The 21,726-nt window shown below is 40.5% G+C and overlaps 1 protein-coding gene across 1 annotated transcript in view; it reads left to right on the top strand.

Moving 5' to 3' along the window:
• Nucleotides 1-20,893, top strand: part of Trpc4 (transient receptor potential cation channel subfamily C member 4) — a 123,461-nt gene extending 102,568 nt beyond the window's left edge. Inside the window, exons 7-10 of the mRNA XM_059265072.1 lie at nucleotides 2,218-2,412; nucleotides 17,805-17,846; nucleotides 17,935-18,024; nucleotides 19,920-20,893. Coding sequence (XP_059121055.1) covers nucleotides 2,218-2,412; nucleotides 17,805-17,846; nucleotides 17,935-18,024; nucleotides 19,920-20,633 — 1,041 coding nt within the window. The 3' untranslated portion in view covers nucleotides 20,634-20,893. The remainder of the gene's footprint in view (nucleotides 1-2,217; nucleotides 2,413-17,804; nucleotides 17,847-17,934; nucleotides 18,025-19,919) is intronic.
• Nucleotides 20,894-21,726: the final 833 nt, after the last annotated feature.

Below are 21,726 nucleotides of genomic sequence, written 5' to 3'. Positions count from 1 at the left end.
CATGAAATAAAAATTTTGAAAGCTTAGTCAAAGCAACAAATATTGAAATGATCTTGAGTTCTCCAGACAAATTTGTGGTGGAATATATATTATTTAACATTCTGGCTTACAAACAACATAGCATCATTTATTTACTCAAAATTTCAAAAATTTCTGCTTAGGCATAGATGCTTACATCTGTAATCCCAGTATTGGGAAGGCTGAGGCGGGTAGACCATTTTGAATTCAAAGCTAACCTGAGCTACATAGTAACTTCCAGACCATCCTGGGCCAAAACATGAGATGCAGTGTCAAAAAGCACAAAACCATCAACCAACATGTCTTATCAACTGACTGACTGTGGTTGAGTAAATGAATGCCTTGTTACCAAGGACTGATAGAGAAACACTACAGCAGCAGGGATGGAATACTGTATCCACTTGAACTTATTAATTAGCAATCTAAGCCTACAGAGACCAGCTATAGTAACAAACTAAAACTCACCATGGCACAGAACATGCATGCGAAGTCTTTGCTAGTCACACCTTAGCATAGAGCGTATAGTACAGGTTGTCCATTTTGTCACACGCAGCAGCAATGGTGTCCTGTCCTTGATCTATAGCAGAACTCTTACCGTGATTATTGTCGAGCAGCACTCTGAATTTTAGTTCAGTTTTCTTCACCGAGGTAAGTTTTTCTCATGCCCGTCACTGAAGAAAAAATTGTGCAAGGCGTTAGAATACAGCATCTGTGTTACTGGTTCAAAAATTATGTGTAAGAATTCCTCAAGCTCTAGCAATCTGGACATGAACATCAGAATTTGTGGTTATACAGAACTTCAGGTAACATCCAAGAGCCTGAAGTTTTTATAGATAGACTCCACATATATCCAGAGCAACAGAAAAAAAAGAGAGACAGAGAAAACCATCGCCATCAAACTAAGGACAAAGACACTGCCAACATTTGGGGTCCTGTGAAACATTAGATGCCCCAGCTTTGTCCAGAAGAAAACATTACTCAAGAGTAGCATGACACTGTCTCACCACTGTGTGTGTGTGTGTGTGTGTGTGTGTGTGTGTGTGTGTGTGTATCTTGTTTTTCTAGGCAATTAACAGAAAACAAACCTCAAATCTCCCTTTTTATTTAGCCCAAATGCTGAAATTGTTGTGAGACAGGCAGGCATCAGGACAGAGATTAGTGACCCCTCAGTGTCCTGTGAAGGAAGCTCCTTGGGATGTTTGCATGTCAAGAATCTAACTCCTGTGTCTCCCAGTATCTCAGGACAGACTCAGAATCTCTTTTTGGTTCCTGCTCACCACACCTCAGAGCTATAGGGTAAATCATAGAAATGTAGGAAGTTAACAGTTGCTGAGCTGAATCAGTAACGCAAGCTATAACTAAAGCCTTCTCATACTTTTACATTGCTCACAAATTTCTTATGTATCTGCTGTACATTGTTCATATACTTGATTTCTAAGGGACTTTTAATGGACAAAAGAAAAGAGTGAATAATTTCAATATTAAAAAGAGAGAGTACTGTTCCAGGTCTCTTTGAGGTGTGTAAATTCAACTGAGCAATGGTTTATGATGCATGTGGTCTCAGGATTGTACTGGACTAGCAGATGATATTTGGCCACCATCCTGGGATACAAATATCCTATTAATAATAGCTCCTGTGCAATTGCACCAAGACTCAGTGCTGTGATGGAGGCACTATGCTGCATCATGTGTTGGTGGGATTTCTCTGTAAATTTGCATCTGTTGTCTGAAGGTAAGAGAGAGTTATCCATGTGGAAACGCATCCACTAAGACATCCCCTGCAGCACCGAAGCTCGTCTGTGAGCATCTATGCAGGTGGCATTCCTCTGAGCAGTGTGCAAGGCCTGGGCTAAGATGCAAAGCCATGCCTCTGGCTAGCACCTAATGAAACTAAGCCATGCAGTCTTCAGAGCCAGAACTGACTGCAGCATTGCCTCCCAGGCATAACTAATCATCACAGCCTCTGTAACACACAACCGTAGATCCCTGGTTCCCTGAAGAAGGAAGAATGAATGGAGTGACAGTGACATGAGTCCATACTGGGTAAGCTGCCGTCTCTGAGAGTTAGCGGTGTTTTTATAAGCCATCTAATTAATGTTCCAACAACCACTCTGTGTCAGGCTCAGGCTCCATCTGTGAGGTTTATCTTACCTTGTTAATTAGAGAACCTGTCTGCAGTTGTCATGTTCTCTTGTTCAGGACCATGCAGATATAGAATGGAAATTTGCCAGAACAAAGCTTTGGATGAGCTACTTTGAAGAAGGGGGTACCCTGCCTACGCCTTTCAATGTCATCCCAAGCCCCAAATCCCTGTGGTACCTGGTCAAGTGGATATGGACACACCTGTGTAAGAAAAAGATGAGAAGGAAGCCAGAAAGCTTCGGAACAATTGGGGTAAGGACACGTCCTATTAGTATCACATTATCAATCATGAGTTGTTTGACTAGAGTGGAATCATTCCTGAACGTGGACAGATCTTATGACTTTCTCTTCTTGCTGATTGGACACAGTGAACTTTAACTGTACATCACTCATGTTTAATGCCCTGTCAGAGTAGCTAGGGATCCTTCACAAGCCCATTTCCTGGATGAAAGACATCACTCCTGTCTTAATGGGATCAGCTCTCTTCAAAGAGGCCTCCTCGTTCTGTTAGCCTAGGCGTGGGGACACAACCATCTCTTGTAGTCTGATTTCTAGCTCTTCTGCAATTGCAACAGCAACTTATCTGTGGCATAGCTAATGTCTGGCTTTCTCCCTCTGAACTGCAGAGTCCGTGAGGAATGACGCATGTTTTAGTGTTCAAGTCCTGGTGTCCAGCATTGGATCCATCACTGAGAATGACATTGCCTGGTGGTTTGTCAAGTGTAGCCTTTATCACACTGAGATCTGTTCCCTCCAGTCCTACTGCTCTGGGATGTTTGTCAAAGGCATTTTCTGCATCTATTGAGATGATCATGTGAACATTTTTCAGACATTTATTTTATTTCTTACATTTATTGATTTACATGTGTTCTGCCTTCCCCATATACCCAGGATAGAGAGAGCTTGATCATTGTGGATGATCTTTTTGATAAATGCCTGAATTTGGCATAAAAATATCTTTTTAGGACCTTTTCATATGTGTTCATTGGGATATTGGCCTGTAGTTTTCTTTCTTGTTGTGTCTTTACCTGGTGTTGAGATTAGAATAATGCAAGTTTGGAAGTGTAGTTTCTGTTTTTAATTTTTGGATGATTTAAGAAGTACCTCTTGTAGATCTTCTTTGAGAGTCTGGTATAATTCTGCTGTGAATTCATCCAGGCCTGGGATTTTTTTTTTAACCTGGAAGGCTTTCTATTGCTGTTATGATCTCTTTATTTGTTATGTTCTATTTAAGTTGAAATTCTCTTCTTGGTTTAACTTTGGTGGTTTGAAGAACCTAGAAATTTACTCTTTTCTTTTAGATTTTCTAATTTTATTAAAAACACTCATAGCATTTTTAAAAAATAAAATATAGTAAGATAAAACAAAAACAACACATTAGAATTGAGAGAGAGAGAGAGAGAGAGAGAGAGAGAGAGAGAGAGAGAGAGAGAGAGAAGAGAAAGAGAGAGAGAGAGAGAAACCCAAGAAAAGGCACAAGAAACAGATACCCACTTATTTGCACACTCAGGACTCCCATAGAAACACTGAACTGGAAGCTATATTATAAACCCAAAGGGCCAGCTGAAGATTCATACAGGCCCTGTGCATGCTGCCTCAGTCCCTGTGAGTTCACAGGAGCTTTGATTGTGTTGATTTAGAGGGTCTTGTTCTCCTGGTGTCCTCCATTCCCTTTGGTTCTTAGATTTTTTTCTGCCTCCTCTTCTGCAGGATTACCCAAGCCCACGAGGAAAGGATTTGATGGAGACATTCTGTTTAGGGATGAGAGTGCCAAGGTATCTCATTCTCTGCAAAATGCCTGGCTGTGGGTCTCTGTATTTGTCCCTAGCTGTTACAGGAAGAAACATCTCTATTGATGGTTGAGCAAATCTCTCATCTCATTGTCAAGTACAGCAGAATATCATTAGGAGTCATTTCATTGGTAGCTTTTTTTTTTTTTTTTTTTTTTTTTTTTGTAAAGAACAGTAGTATTTGGTTTTACCCTAGGTCCCTGGGATATCTAGTCTCAGGTCCGTGGTCACCCAAGCACTGTTGTGCTTTGGAATGGTCTGTATGTCAAGTGTGTTGCTGATTGGTCAATAAATAAATCACTGATTGGCCAGTGGCCAGGCAGGAAGTATAGGCGGGACAAGGAGGATAAAGCTGGGAAGTGGAAGGCTGAGTCAGAGAGACACTGACAGCCGCCACGATGACAAACAGCATGTGAAGATGCCGGTAAGCCACGAGTCACGTGGCAAGGTATAGATTTATAGAAATGGATTAATTTAAGCTGTAAGAAAAGTTAGCAAGAAGCCTGCCACAGCCATACAGTTTTTAACCAATATAAGTCTCTGTGTTTACTTGGTCGGGTCAGAGCGGCTGTGGGACTGGCAGGTGAGAGAGATTTGTCCTGACTGTGGGCCAGGCAGGAAAACTCTAGCTACACTGTTGAGTGTGAATTCCATCTCATGGAGTGGACTTCAGGTGAAATCAGTTATTGGTTGGTGACTTCCACGAGCTTTGTGCCACCACTGCACTAACATGTCTTGCAGGCAGGACACCATTGTAGATCAGCTGGTCTGTGGCTGGCTTGGTGATTACATTTCTCTTTTGGTAGCATGCAGAGTACCTTCCTGTACCAAAGGTGATAGAACGTAGTGGTGAAGGCTCTATGTAGACTCCAGCTCAACTTCTCCATGTTCCGTGAGCTGTGTGGGTGTTGTCTTCAGGAATGAGGCCTTGCTGTCAGTTTGTGGAGAGCAACCTACAGTCTTGGCAACAGCCTGGGTTGTTTAAGGTTTCTGTGTGACGCCTTTGGCCAACAACTCGATTAGATGAAACCCAATAGAAGTGTCGTTTAGTGACAAGAGACGGCTAATTGGGCTGTAACTTCCCCCATTATTTGGCAATTTCATTTAGAGTGTCTTCATATATAAAGATAATTATTATATTAATATACTGTATTAATATTAAATATATAAGCTTCTGCCATATTAGGTTTTCATACTATCCCTCAAATGGCTCTTAATTTTAGCTGTTTCTCCCAATATTCTCTCTCTCGTCCCCCTTTACCCTTCCCCTCCCTACTTGATTCTCCCATTCCAGCCCCCACCTATCCATAACTATTTTATTTCCTTCTCCTAATGAGATTTATCTGACCACCTAGTCCTTTCCTCCAAACCTAACCTCTGTGGTACTATGGGTTATAGCTTGGTTATTATTGACTTAGCAGCTAATATCTACATATAAGTGAATACATACTAGATTTGTCTTTCTGGGTCTGGGTTACCTCACTCAGTTTTCTAGTTCTGTCCATTTAACTGCAAATTTCATGATTTCCTTTTTTTTAAGGCTGAGTAATAATAGAATATAAGTTTCAAAAGTATTCACTTAATAATATTCTGAATATCTTCACTGCCTGTTTTGATGTTTCACTGTTGATTTGTTTGTTTGTTTGTTTGTTTCCTTTTAGTTAATTGGGCCAAGAGTCTGTCAATATTGTTTAACAAATCTCAAAGAACCAGCTCATAAAAAGATTTTAGAAGCAAAACAATACAAAGGATCAATAAATCTATTGATTAATTTCTGCTCTGATTTTTAGTATTTCATCCTACCTACTGGATTTGAGTTTCGTTTGTTCAAATTCTTGAGTTTTATTATTAAGTAATTTATCTGTGTTCTTTCTGTCTTTCTTAAAGCCATAAATTTTCCTCTTAGGAGTACTTTTAACATGTCTCAGAGGTTTTATTATGTTTTCGTTTCATTTTGGGAACATTATATTTCTTCTTTGGCCCATGTGTTATTCAGTAATATGTTGTTAAATCTCCATGAGTTGATGTATTTTCTAGAGATTTATTTTATGTTGATTTTAAGCTTCATTGCATTGTGAGCAGAGGGGTTACATGGAATGATTTTAATTTTTCAGAAACTTTTAATATGTGTTTTGTTTCCCAGGATGTAGTCTAATTTAGAGATGCTTCCATGGACTGCAGAGTAGAGCATATATTCATTGGTGTTTAGGACAAACATTCTGTAGATAACCGTTAAGTCCATTTGATGTGTGAAGTCATTTAATTCTAAGTTTTCTGTTTGTCTTCTGTCAAGATGACCTGGCCAGTGGAGAAAGAAGAGTATTGAAATAACCTATTACTGAGTTGGGGTTTATCTGCATCATGAAGTCCAGTAATATTTTTTTATGAAATTCCATGCACCACAGTTTGCTACATAATTGTTTAGAATTATAATATCATTTTGAGTAATCACTATTTTGTTTGGAATGAAATTCTCTTCATTATCTCTTAAAATTTGATATATATATATATATATATATTTTCAAATATTGGAATAACAGTGCCTGTTTGCTTCCTGATTCCATTTTCTTGGAATATTTTTTTCATGTTAAAGAAGACAAAATGAGTTCTTGGTAGGAAACAGAAAGAAGATGAAATTGATGATGAAGATGGTGATGATGATGATGATGGTAATGGTGATGATGGTGATGATGATGCCTTTATCCCATGCATGTATGTGCAGATGAGTGCAGGTGTTTGCGGAGCCCAGAGGTACCAGATCCTTTGAAGTTGGAATTACACAGAGTTGTGAGCCACCTGACTCACATTGGTGCTGGGAACCAAACTCTGGTCTTCTGAGAAAGCAGCAAGTGCTCTTAATTGCTTAGCCATCTCTCCACTCCCAAATTGTTTTCCTTAATAGATTCTATTAACCTGAGTCTTCTGATTAGGAAGTTGAGGTCATTATTCTTTAAAGCTGTTATTGAAAAGTGTGAATTGATATCAGGCTGTCATTTTGAGTTTTTGGCTGTTTGTGTTCAAAGTCTTATTTGCGTTTTAGTAATTATGTCTTCCCTTGTTTCTTTCTACGCTCTCTTGGCTATGTTCATTCTTCTCTTCAGTTCAAGGTTTTACCATTCGTGTTCTCTGTAGGGCTGATTTTGTGGACATGGATTTTTTTTTTTTTTTTACCTATTGTGTCCTGGGAAGTTATTTTTTTCTCTTTCAACTACAACAGGTAATTTTTCTGGGTACAGTAGTCTGGACTGACACCTGTGGTCTTTGGAACTTGGTATCCACTGCTCCTGACTGTTCTGGCTTTTAAAGTTTCCCTTGAGAAATCAACTGTTATTCTGATGGGTTCTCCTTTATATGACTTACAATTTTTCTCTTGCAGCTTTCAGCCATTTCTCTTTCTTATGTATATTTAATGCTTTAGCTATAATGTCACACGGGAGTTATTGTTTTTTTCTGCTCCTTTCTATTTGGTGTTCTGTGTGCTTTTTGTGTGTTCTTGCATGGATATGTCTTTCCTTAATTTGTGCATGTTTTTTTCTTTGATCTTGTGGAAGATCTGGTTTATATCGTTAATCCATGGTTCCTCTCTTTCATCTATGCCTATAATTAGAATATTTTGTCTTTCATAGCATCCCAAATTTTATACATGTTTCTTTCATGTGTTTTTAAAACTTTTCATATTCTTTGCTTGAGTGGTCCAATTCTTCCACTTTTTCCTCGGGTCCTGTCTTACTTTGTCAGTGTTCTATTGCTCTTAAGAAACACCATGACCACAGCAGCTCTCAGAAAGAAAAGCATTTAATTCAGACTTGTTTACAGTTTCTGAGGTTTGGTCCATTGTCATCATGGCAGGAAGCTTGGTGGCATGCAGGCAGACATGGTGCTGGGGAGAGCTCAAGAGTTCTACATGTGGATCAGCAGGCAGCAGGGAGAGAGAGACAGCCACGGGGCCTGGCTTGGGCTTCTGAAACCCCAAAGCCCACCCCCACTGACACACTTCTATAGTGGGTGGCTGTTTGATCTATGCCTTGAAGCACCACCCCTAGTGAGGCAGCTATAGCTGTTACACCTGCCTATGACCTTGAGGTACTGGCCTCTGGGGTGTGGCCACCAGGGATCCATAAGACACAGGATGTACATACACCTCCTCCTCTTGACTATCTCATGGTTTTGGATGCTGAGATCTTGGACCAAGCCGTTCAGTGTAGGACATAGCTCAGTATTCCCAGACCTTATGATAAATCTCCCACAGTTGTGAGTTTACCCCCAAATAAGTTCCTTTGATTATTAAATAGACTCCATGGATTAATCTCAATACACTTCCTCCAAAAACACCACACCTACTCCAACAAGGCCACATCTTCTAATCCCTATCAAGTAGTGCCACTTCCTAACAACCCAGCATTCAAATATATGAACCTATGGCACCGTTACTCCTCAAACCACCACGGGTCCTGATATTCTAAAAGATGTTCTGTTGTGCTTTTCAGTTCCAGCTTCATTTCTGCTTGAATTCTCTTCAATATTTCTATCTATTTACTGAATTGGGTTTTCAAATCCTCAATTGACTTTGTCATTTCATTCAGCTGTATGTCTGTGTTTTCTTGAACTTCACTCAGGCATTTATTGCTGTCTTCCTTGAGTTCATTGGGGTGTTCGTTCTTGTCTTTTTAAAACTTTTTGAGCTCCTTGAAGTTTATGGTTGTTCTTGTAAATCTGTGTTCTGGGATTCATCCAGGTCATTCTCATTGGAGACCGTTTCTATAGGAGTCCTTGGTTGGAGGTGGGGACATAGTATCTTGGCCTTTCCTATTGTTTTTGTTTTTACTTTGTGACCTGGGCATGTGGACTTCTTCATGTGTCTGATCTGAGAGTCCTCCTGTGACAGGTTGGGCCAGTGTGGGAACTGTGTATCTTGAGCTGGCCTTGGGAATATGGAGATAGCATGGATGAGTTTAGTTTAGGAGAACTCACCAGGGAAAGTGTGGAGAGGCTGTGAAACTGGAACCAGGGCTTGAGTTATGACATTGACATATGGGGTTCTTCCTTCTTGCCCTTAGCTTGACATCCACAAGGCTTTGTGATTGACTCTCATGGGCTCTCTCCTATTTTGAGTGTCATGGATTGTTCCTTCAACCCAGTATTAGTGCTGTTCTAAAGAGAAATTGACTGGCACAGGAGAATTACTGCTCGGAGGAAGTGGTTATGTTTGCTCCTATATACTATGACCCCTGAGCTTGAGGAATCATAGTTGGAGAATATACTTGACCTTACAAATCACAGCTGGATTAGGAAAATGTTATAGAAGACCTCCTAGTAACGTATCGTCTTTATCAATGACCTTAGAAAAAAGTGGCATTCTTTTACTCCAAATATTTGATTTTTCCTTTAAGCCATGTTAAATTCAAATCATTTTTAAAACATTGCAGAATAAATTAATTGAACAGAATAAATCTTACGGGGCTCAGTAAGCAATAATGATATGTTGTGTCACAGGCCAGTAACTCAGCTAGAATTTGAGGCAAAGAAGGAGGTACAAAGGTATGGCCCTCATCCTTAAAGGCATCTTTGGGAAAAATATAGCAGTGAAGACATTACAATAACATTTGTTAAACAAATTAGTCAATATTCTAATGCAGTCATACATAAGCTGTTATACAAACAATGCATGCAATAACTGTCATTCTCCATCAAGTATGTGCAAAATGGTTTCTGGGATGCAGATATCCAGCTTTCTCCCTTCTGGATCAAAATCTATTTACTGTATTTTAGTGTAAGATTTTTTTGAGAATTTTTTTTTGAGGCAGAATCTCATTATGTAGCCCAGGCTGGCCTGGAATTAACAGAGATGCCCCTTAGTACATTGCCAACTCATGAAGATGTGTCTTTCATATTTCAGTTTTAGGCAAAGCTGAGGAAATCTTGGGTTGTAAGGTGCTTCGGAAACTTGCCACCTACCACACCCCTCTTTAATACTACATCCTCCTGTTCTGACCACACATAGACTGGAGGACCGCTCTAAGAACTGTCTTCCTGCTCTCTCCCAAGCCGCTCACTGGCAGTCTTTAGTCTATGGCACCTCCAGTTCTTAGATGCAAGGAGGGTCTTAAAGTTCATTTGGCCTTCCTTCCATCTGAGCACTGAGGAGCACAAACCCTGCATTGCTTTTGAAGTCAGAAAAGCTTAGTTCGCTCAGGGCCACAGATGCACAGGCACAGATGCATGTCCAGACACCCATAGTCACAGACACATGGCCATAGATGCATGGCCACAGGTGATGCATGGCTACATATGAAATTCAGTTTTATATTAAAGGAACAATTCCCATTTTTGAGAGTGAGGCCTTAATGATGTGAGTTACAGAGTGTTTGGGTTTTGTTTTTTGTTTTGTTTTGTTTTGTTTTTTTGTCTACAGATTACTGTTCTCAAAACACAAAATTCTTCTGATGTCTCTATTTTTAAATTTGTGTCTTTGGCTCTAATCTGATGCACAGGAAGTTAATTTAAGCTAATTGACCACAAACCATTCATTTTTTTCCTTTGCAATATACATTTTGCTAACCTTGGATTGTGTGTACTTTAGTGACTTGAGAATTTATGCCAAACAAAATATTCTGAGTCATGCTTGCTTCTTCCTCTCTCTTTGTAGCACCAAATGGCTCTTGCCTTCTCCCATTCAGGGTTTTGAATAAGCTTTGTCCCAGCCCAACTCAACCCTGTTGGGATTTACTTTTTCTCTACTCTCTAAAGACATGATAGTCTAGCTTGTGAAGTCTTAGTTGCAGTGTGTGTGTGTGTGTGTGTGTGTGTGTGTGTGTGTGTGTGTTACATGTAATATATATTATGTGTGTGTAATACATATATATACATATAAGTTATATGTAAAATTTGTATAGAAGCTCTTATCTACAAAAGAAAAGAAGAGAAATTGATTATTGTGAAACTGGTGCAGAAAGGTGGTTCAGTGGTGAAAGATGCTTTCTGTCTAACCTGAAGACCTGGGCCCATGCAGAGGAAGGAGAGAGCCAGCTTCTAAAAGTCGTCCTCTGACCTCCATACTTCCATGGCATGTGTGTGCACACACATACATGCACACACACACAAATAGATGGATGTAGTTTAATTTTTTGTAAAGATGGTTGTGAAACTTCAGAAGAGTTTAAAGAGGAAGAAAGGTGAAAAGCCATTGGCGTTGCTGTGAGGTCACTCATATTTGGCTAGCCTTGTGACAGTTCATTGCACAGACACTTGATAGGAAAGGTTTACACAGATACACATATTTATTACGTAAAGGCCACACTAGAGGACCAGGGACATGTGCTTTGCAAAACCAAATCAAATCTTAAACTATGTTGTCATCACCCCCCAAAAGAACTTAGAGATCATCTAGTTCCACCATTTTCTTTAAAAAAGAACTTGGTGACTTTATCCAGTTCCTCAGGATCCCTTAGGGACAAAGCTTCTTGGGGAGGGGAGTTGGGGGACAGGGGACAAATAGGTCCTTTGTTTCTCAATGCACTTGGCTCCCTATCACCTTCCCTCACTCCCTGAAAATTCTGAAGAGTACACAGCATTGTTTTCTAAGTTATGTACTCAGCTTTTGATTTTTTCCTCTGAAGCCTTTGGAGATCTCAGCTGACTGTGTCTCAAAGGTCTGAACAGGCTGCCTTGCTTTCTGATCTGACCAGCAATGTGTGTACATTTATGTCATGCTTTTGAAACAGAAAATTGAAAATTCAGCCAGAGGTGATTACATTCTTCAAGGCATTCTCTCTAACTTTCCTACTGTGGTTCACTTAGAGATTCGTGTCATCCATTAGTTGTGTGAATTCACACTGCTGTTCAGGCTATGCACGTTCTCAGAAAGAGCCTAGAATGGCAGTTTTTCTTGGGAGTGGCTGCCCTGGTCACCCTCTGGGAGCCCGTTATGGCTGATCTCATCTTGTTCATGCTTCTTGACAATAGTGATTCAGTAGCCAACCTTGTATTAACCTTAGACTTCCTCTGATGGATGGTTGATATTTTTCAGGTAAATCAGCCTTTCACTTGACTGTTTTGTGCAAAAAAAACATAAATGAAGTGGCAATGTTTTATTGTTGGGCAAAATTTTTATGATGGAAGTAGACAGATTATCGACAGGTGGCTCCTGAAAATCCCACTCAAGGGCCAATTATGGAGAGTACCCTAGTCAAATAATAACATTAAGAATCATGAGTCAGAGAATGTTTTTTATTTTATGTCTGTGACCTCTTGGAGCTCAGAAGAAGATGTTAGATAATCTGGAATAGAGTTACAGATGGTTGTGAGATGTCATGTGGGTGCTGGGAACCAAGCCTGGGTCCTCTGCAATATTCTTAACCACTGTGCTGTCTCTACAGCCCCTTTCAAATGCTTTGTCAATGCCTTCATTGGTACTAAACCTTCAAGAATCATCTAGAATTCTTTTTTAAGATTGAAACTATAATGAGAAATCCCTATTCAAAGAAAGCATTAGCACCAAGCTCAGCTTTATAAGCTAAAAACCAACCTCTGTGCTTATTGCTGGAAAGGTTCAAATACATTTAATTGAAGTCCAAGGCAGCTAAGGCAATACCTTCCCCAAAGCATTTAATTAGAGTGAAACATTCTTAACGCCATGGACCCAGATGGGTTTCTAACTGGAATGCTTAAATTAATTGAACAACATACTAACTCCCAAACTACCAGATCTTTGAGAAATCATAGCATTTCTTGAGTTTTGTATTTTTCACTGTATAATTTTCTCTTCAGTGCATAGTAAAACACGAAGCATAGTCTCAGGGGCATGGAGTGTCACTCAGTCTTGGGATGTAGATGAGCTATGAAAGTCTAACCAGTTACCACAGAAATATAATTAGTTAAGTCAGTGCAAGAGAATTAGAGCCTGTGCATTTGCCCCGTCTAGCATTTTAAAAGAAGAAAGCTAGTAGTCAACGCCTGTACTTCATCTTTAGTGGTAATTTGTCAAAATGTACAGTTCAAGCTTCACCACTCTCAGTAGGCTTGACTGCAGATCTTACAGAAAAGAAAGCAGCCATCCGTGAAAACCCTGGTTTCCCTGAGTTACTGCTGTAAGATTTGCAAGGAAGGAGTTTGTACTCAACTTACTTTTTCAAATGGGAGGTGGTATAGGAAGTGCTTGGTACTCCTGGAACTTCAGGAATGAGGTCCTGAGTACTTGGTCTGACGATATGATACCCAGGAATCCTGCATCTTTATTTTATACATGTAGAAAGTGTGTTTACTAAGAAGAATTCTCAACTGCATGTTGCAATGCTGAGAAAGTGTGTTATGGAGGACACTAAGTAAATCCATCTCAGAGTCAAAGTGCGATTTTTGGAGTAAAAATCCCGTCCTGCATTGGCCTCTTGCCAACACAGCAGGTTGCATCCTTCAAGGGATTCACTGAGCAGAGGAAAGACTAAACGGCATAATTCATGGGCCGGAAACTCAAGTGACAGACAGAAACCATAGTGGAAATGAAAGAAAATGACCCTGAAAGCTGCCTGCAGGGAAGCAGCTCTTTGCAGAGAGCCTGACCTTCCACACAGTAGACCTGGAAAGAATAGAAGCTTGAAAAGCCGCAAATGTTACACTGCTTTCCCCAGAGCCCCTCTCCCGCTGCCGACCTCCCTCAGCCTGAGAGAGGCCGCCACAGCGGTTGGAACTTCAGCTTCCCTTGCACCAGTCAAGGCTTCTCATTACTTCCTTGTTTTCTTTCCACTAGTTCTATGACTCAAATGCCACGGTCAGGCCTAGCGCAGCATGTGGAGCCTACAGTCCGTGGCTTATACAGAGGTGGCATGAAGGTATACCTTCAGCCTCTGTCTTGAATGCCATCCTGTCAGGAAATATTCCGCATGTAATCCAGCTACATATATATATACGGCATAACTGACCAAGAGAATGACAACATCATGTGCTTGTCTTCCAAAATACTCTCCCTAGACAAATGCTAAACAGAGTCCTTGACCTTGGCCCACTTTCCTGTCAGGCAGAATTAACAAGCAATCTAATTAAAAGTAAAAGTTACAAAATGCAACTCTCAACACTGCAAAAGTTTGCAGAAATCTGATTATCCCTTTTCTCTTAGTGCCTTTAAATCAAATACCCCTGATTACATTATTGCCATAAACACCTCCATCACTGGTCTGTTTCAGTGACAATTATGATACAACCCCTTCCCTGAAGATAAAAGGCCTTTGAAAGTCAGCAGATCTTTACCCACTGGAAAGGTTACCAATACCCCAAGTGCCATTGATGATACTTCTGTTATGACATTTAACGTTATCACCAATTGGTAACAATTTTATGTATGTTGCAGAGAGTATTCGTAAGTTTAACTACCCTGCTCTCCTCGCCTCCAATTTTTAAATTAGAAACCAGAAGCCCCGGTCCCCCAGAATGTGAGCTCACTGTAGTTGTATTCAGGCTGAGGCGGTAAGGGCTTCAGTCCCAGCCATGTGCAGACACAGCACTGTGGGAAGCTGCACACAGAGATCATGAGTGACACAGCTTCCAGACCAAGAACACCACGGATCCGTGGCCACGGTCAGAAGCTGCAAAGTCCTTTCCTGCCTGATGCCAGACAACAGTCAAAAAAGTCACAGTTCCTTCCCAGGACATTGGGTAATTAAAAACCTAGCCACTAAGAGCCACTGACTGGACTGTGCCATAGAAGGTTCTCGTGAAGAGCCCAGACTAACTTTCCCAATTTCCTCTCAGTTTCTAGCACCAGGCATGTTTGTTAATCCTGCTCCAGTTTTCAGGAACACCTGTATCTCTTGGCTTGTCACAATCTCGATGCCCAGTGTTCAGTCCGAAACCTCACTCCTGCCTACCGATCCTCTCCTCTGTACGATATTCCCTCTTTCTCCGTGTTCACAGGACGCTCACAGACGTCACCTCCGTGTTTGGTGGTGTATTTTCCATCGTCTGTGTCTCACTCACTTCATTACCTTACAGACTACAAGTGTGTTTTATTCAACGTATTATTCAGAGGCTCCTTGCCTCTGAAAGAATAATTGTATATATGAAGACATAGTCACCTGATAAATGTATCTTCAAGTGGCTGTATAAGCAAAAAGCTATGCTATCAAGACAAACGAAAATCCACAGAGATTGTGGCAGATAGTCAAGGCCATGCAGAGATACTCATAAAGATCCCAGACTCCCACAAAAGGTGGTTGACTTCTGAGTTCCACCATCTTTTCCCTTGCTCTGCCACAGTAAAGCAAATTTCCTGTTCTCACCTCTCTTCATTTCCATGGTAAAGACGTTTCATGATCTAGCTGAACACACTACTTTGACAAGCACGAAACATGTAAAAGTCCCGCAGAGAAGCAAACGCATTAAATTAAATTGTGTTTCCTCAGAAGTAATCCAGAGGATTGGTCAATTTATGAAGTTTGAGGGTTCAGGGATATTTTTAATTTGTGTCAATCAATAGTTAAACAGTGAGGAAGTGTGAAGGGGAAGGAAGCTGACCCCAGTAACAGATGCTCTGAATCAAATCTCTTGTTTAGTATTTTAAATTACCCAGTGAGTTTGTTTCCACTGTGCAGCTCTGAGGCCCCTCTGAGGTACAATCATCTCCATGTCTAACCCAGTTCCACATCCATCACCACTGCCACCCACTTCAGATGCAGACAATAAGGACAGGTAGGCAAAAACAGAGTAAAACAAGGACCTATGCTGAGACCCTAGAGAAGGGGAGAAGAGATGAGGTGTGCAGCCTTCATGCCCATCGCAAGACTAAGGGGGCTTATGTAATTACCAGGAAGACAGAGAAAATAATCAGTTAACAAAATGTGAACTGCCTCAAGTTAGCCTTAAACTTAACCAGAGGAATTTAACCCCAGGTAGCTGAGTTAGCTTTTCCTATGCCCTTCTTTTTTTTTTCTGACAAGCTTTTTAAAATTTTTCCCAAGCCAAATATATTATGGTTCACTTTAAACTATGCTCTTCATTCTTTTTCATATTTTAATTAAAATTGTTGACTATAGATATTAGGGAAGGATCTAGAACATGAAAGAAACTGTGCCCATTTTAATATTTAAACCCACCATGATATCTTTGCTTAACATTCATCAGTCTGATTCTATGAACCTTAATCTTAGTTTTGTGCTCAATGAAGTTCAACTATGACCTTAGACTTACTTTGACATTATCTTACTGAATTTATAAAGATTCTAAAACCAATGAAGGTGAACTGACTGAATTGGTTTTATATCACATTAAGGGTCTGTATACTTAAAGTATCCTGGAAGTCATCTGTTCAGTATATTTTAAGAAACTGGCATACAACAATTATTTGCTTTTCTTCAGTTGAAGCAACTCCACAGAGCTCTGGAGGCTACTGCTTCTTTCAGGAAGTGATTTTTCTCTTCGAGTTTATCTTGAGTGTTGTCTCATCAGGAGGCAGACATCACCTCCATCTGGTGGCCCAGCCATAAAACTCCAAATTATACTCTTATCTAATCTGGTTTTTAGGCAAATGCCTTAATCCTAGAGAGAATCCAGTTCCCATGGAGTGAATGCTGTTTTCAATGATTAGTGGCTTTAGGGATTGGAGCAGTCTCCTCCCTTTCTGTAAATCACTGCTTGTCTTGAAACAGAGACACTGTTTAAGACCAGTAGAATAGAATTTTTACTTTTAAAATATATTTTCTGAAGATCATTTTATAAACATGCACGGCTCTTTCTAAAATTCTATTTTATCAGCCTGTGATTAAATATTGACTAAGGAAGAAGAAGTTCAAAAGCCTTATTAGAAGCCCAGAACTATTATTCCCTTTATTTCTCAAAATATACCAAACTAATTCCTTTATTGCATAAATGTTTTTATTCAGAATGATTGTGTCCAGTGTTCTTCCTTAAGAATCAATGCTACTGTTTATTAAAATGCATTACGTGGGGTTACCATAGACAGGTTTTTGCTAATGCTTTTGGAATACTTGTGAAAGATGAAAAAGAAAATTTTAATCTCATTTGTTAGTTACCTCAATTCTTTAATGGACTTTTCCCATCATCAACCACCTTCTTTCCATTCTATATTAAAAAATTGATACCACACACACACCTACCTCCACTCCTGAACATCCCAATCTCTTTGAAGAGGTAACTGGTATGGGAAGTACAGTGGGTGTGACGCGGTGGTAGAGGACTTACTGGGAGGACTCGCCCAGCCTTGGCTTCCCTGGGTTCCATCTCCTAAACTTCATGGTTAAAGGTAGCTGGAAGTCAAACCCTCCACCGTAAAAATCATAAGATTAACTAGTGGTATGGATGAATAACTCTTCATTCGTTTATTTTATGAATTCTCATCTGACTAAAATGGGAATCCCCCTCAATGGACATATGATTGCAACCACAGCAAGTTCATGCCCTCTAAGGTTTCCATTATGTATCGCCACCTACAATGGATGATTTCTATGTATTTCTGTGTTGATATCTATGAGAAAACATTAATTCCATTTGCTACTTCCCTCCCTGGTTATTTCCTAGCTCTACCTTGCAGTATTTCCAGAGATGTAGGGTGTGTATCCAGTGTGATTAGCTCATTCTCTCATGGCCCTGCAGCCTACCCCAGAACCATGCTTCTACCACTGTTAATTTATTCTGTTTTAAGAGTCCTGTAATTAAAACCTTGGGCTTTTTCACTTTTGTTCACTGATTCTTTGGATGTGTATGAAGCCTCTCTGTGACCGTGGCTCATTGCCCCCCCCTCCCCCGCTTTTGTGATAAAAGACAGCAAGAACTACCTTATCTATGAAAGCAGTAATTTTTAGGATAATAACTCGCCTGTATAACCACACAGGAATGTCTTTTCCTTTTCAGCGGCGTGCTGCTGATAACCTGAGAAGACACCACCAATATCAAGTGAGTAATGCTTGCGTTCCGTCCTGAAATTGCTGTGAAAATGGGCAGAAGTTGAACCCCTGAACTGAATGTCAATCATGTTGTTCAGGAGGTGATGAGGAACCTGGTGAAGCGCTACGTGGCCGCCATGATCAGAGAGGCAAAAACTGAAGAGGGCCTGACAGAGGAGAATGTCAAGGTAATGTGTCACCTTCATCACAGAGGCGGCATGTGGAGGCAGCCTTTAAAGCCAGAGTTACAAACCCAGCCTTATGTGTTCTAGTAGACATCTGTGCCATGCCTCCTGATGGAATTTAGGGAGAGGGCAGACAGACAGAAGGACAACAGCAAAGTAAAGAAATTTCCCAAATTGCTTTGAAACATACTTAACTCAAATTGTCAAGGGGACTTAATTTAGTGGCAAGGAAAATCCTAGTCCCTGGTGGCATTCTGACCCATGACCCCAATCCCTGCTCTACCAAGTGAATCTTCCATCTGTATGTCAGCCTGATTTCTAAACTGGGAACATTTAATAACCAACCCACTAACAATGGCACGAGCTTCCTGGTCGCTGCAGCTCTTGGGCCAGGGATTTAAGGTTTTCTTTAATTACAACTTAAAACCTTAGTCTTTGTACTTGATTTTTCTAGTTTTAAAGTTACGTGAGAGGTAACGAGTGAATATAGGAAAATTATATGTTTCAAATTAAATGTAAAGTGATTATTTTATTCTACACGACTGTTTAGAAATTTTGGAGGAATGCTTTAAGGTTAATAAGATTTTACAGGCAAAATCAAACACATAAAAGCATTAAAGACCTTTGTAGCAACAGCAGCTAAGCAGCCATTTAGGTCATCAGGTAGGGGAACCGCCAAACTTACAGCACACATTGTCAATGAACTAATTCCAAAATATCCAGGAAGCTCGTGCCGTTGTTAGTGGGTTGTTATTAAATGCTCCCAGTTTAGAAATCAGGCTGACATACAGATGGAAGATTCACTTGGTAGAGCAGGGATTGAGGTCATGGGTCAGAATGCCACCAGGGACTAGGATTTTCCTTGCCACTAAGTTAAGTCCCCTTGACAATTTGGGTTAATTTTACTGTAAATCTCAATTATGAGGCTAAATGATTCTCTTTGCCCTGGAAGACAGAGGGGGTGGGTGGGGGAGAAGAAGGCTGAGAAAGAAGTTTTCTGAAGAGATAAGAAAAAGATCTAGGAGTTTCATGTGAATCAGAGCCAGGACTTAGGGACTCAGTGGTGGGTATAAGGCCCTCCCCAAGGTACTGAGACTTGGGAGTTTCTCAGAAGGGTAGGATCCACGTTATTTTGCTTTGGACACCCCTTTGCACAGAAAAATCTGTTAAGACATGTGAACCCAGGAGCATGAAGCGGCCTGACAGTTAGAGGCAGACTCCAGAGAGAAAATATTTGAAACTGCCACCTTAAAGAAAAAAAAAACCACTGTACAGTGACAGAGAGTACAGTCCCTTCTATCTCTTTTTATGTCACCCTTAGAAGATTTCTTTAGGTGTCTCAGCCACTTGTTGTTGTGACAGAACACTAAAGAGGGGCTACTTGAAAGTGTTTATTTGAGTCATAGAAGTGTTGATCCATCATGGCAGACAGGGCAGGGTCGAGGAGTTCACATCATGGCTGCCGGGAGTAGAAAAGGGCCAGGGATGCTAGGTCGTCCCGTGGACATGCTCACTGTCATCTCCTTTCACCCAGTAGGTCCCACCCAGCCCTAAATGCCACAGTATTGTGAATCCATCATGAAATAAATCCACTGAGTGAGGCTTGGGTCTTTATCTAGCATGACAGACACACCCAGAAGTATGCTTTAGGGATCTCTCTGCTTGGTCATGTTTGCAGTGAAGACTCACCATCATACTAGGGCATAAAATGCCAATAGGGAAATGACATCAGAACGACACGAGGTGTCACAGAAAGAGCCTGACATCCTAAGCCGAGTCCCGGGAGAGCAGAGCCGTGGTTCTTCAAAAGGTGCAGGACCATGGCAGACCAATCAATGAAATTAGGACATGATGTTTCCATATGTGACCTCCTAATGTGTCATTTGAATTTCACTCAGGAACTAAAGCAAGACATTTCTAGCTTCCGCTTTGAAGTTCTGGGATTGCTCCGAGGAAGCAAGCTCTCCACAATACAGTCAGCCAACGCCGCGGCCAGTCCGGCAGACTCCGATGAAAAGAGCCACAGTGAAGGTAATAGCAAGGACAAGAAAAAGAATCTCAGCCTCTTTGATTTAACCACTCTGATCCACCCAAGGTCAGCAGTCATTGCCTCCGAGAGACATAACGTAAGCAATGGTTCCGCCCTGGTGGTGCAGGAGCCGCCCAGGGAGAAGCAGAGAAAAGCGAATTTTGTGGCTGAGATCAAAAACTTCGGGTTGTTTCATAGACGGTCAAAACAAAATGCTGCTGAGCAAAACGCAAACCAAATCTTCTCTGTTTCAGAAGAAATTACTCGTCAACAGGCGGCAGGACCACTTGAGAGAAATATCCAACTGGAATCCCAAGGATTAGCTTCACGGGGTGACCTCAGCATTCCTGGTCTCAATGAACAGTGTGTACTAGTAGACCATAGAGAAAGGAACACGGACACTTTGGGTTTACAGGTAGGCAAGAGAGTGTGCTCCTTCAAGTCAGAGAAGGTGGTGGTGGAAGACACGGTCCCAATCATACCAAAGGGGAAGCGTGCCCACGAGGAGGACTCGAGCATAGACTATGATTTAAGCCCCACGGACACAACGTCCCATGAAGATTACGTGACCACAAGATTGTGACACTTGGAGGAAGGAAGTTTACCATACCTATACATATTTTCCATAGTGCTCCGGGTGGGGAAGATGTTTGAAATTATGTTATCAAATGCTAATTTACACTTTCTGGTGTTTATCCATTGTGGCATATTAACCTATAACATGTTTAAACAAAGCAGAGGCAACATGAACCCTCCTCTTCTGTAGGCTGCTTTTGCTTTCACGGTTTATTTTACAAAGGTCTCTGTTAAATAAAAGCACCTTGTATCCTTGTACTGTTACAATAACCCACAGAAAAATTTCTAGCTATCTTTTTCAATTAAACCAGATGCAATTGATTACATGTGGTAAGTGACTCCTACAATAGATATTTTTATATACAAAACAGTATATATTGAAATATTAAGCACTAGGCATTTTCATAACTTGGGGGGAATTGCTAGAGATGGTTATTCACTGAAGATTTCCATGTAGACCTACAGTTTGTCTCTAATAAGCAGCCATTACCAAATTACTTCTTATGAACATGTAAATAAGTATCAGACACAGCTAAAACAAGCTACCATCTACCCATGGGATCTACATTCCAACCTTTTATTACAAAGTCTGATGGAGTTCACAGACCTTCTAGCCTATATTTTCAATAATAAAAGAAAGGTTTCCTTGATGTTGACAATTTGTCTTAGCATTTTGTCATCAAATTCATAGCTCTAACTTTAAAAAAAAGTTGTGAGTTTCAGGTTCAACTGTTTACCAAGATAAATATGGCCCTTTGTCCGCAGGTTGGAAATCCCCCTCTTTGCAAGGTTCTCAGTAATAAAATAACAATAAACCCTAATTGCTCAAGTACTTAAACAAGGTAATGTGCACATCCAGGTAAAGTCACACTAGAATCCAAACACGAGAAAAATGATTTTCTGATGCCCTAAGTGTTCAATGTTGCTTTCAGTTTAACAGAGGAACGAAAGCCTTCCCTGAATGATGAGTATATATTTCTTTAAAAAGAAAATGACTCAAAAACTTTATCAGTAGAATCAATACAGTGTGTAGTTTTCCTTATGGGAAGTTTTTAATTCTTGTTTCTTTTGCTGTTTACAAGATAGTTTTCCTTAGATTG

This window comes from Peromyscus eremicus, chromosome 6 (assembly GCF_949786415.1).
Source record: "Peromyscus eremicus chromosome 6, PerEre_H2_v1, whole genome shotgun sequence".
NCBI classification, from domain to species: domain Eukaryota; kingdom Metazoa; phylum Chordata; class Mammalia; order Rodentia; family Cricetidae; genus Peromyscus; species Peromyscus eremicus.
Note: the sequence above shows the minus strand (reverse complement) of the source record. Positions and strands in the feature narration are given on the sequence as shown.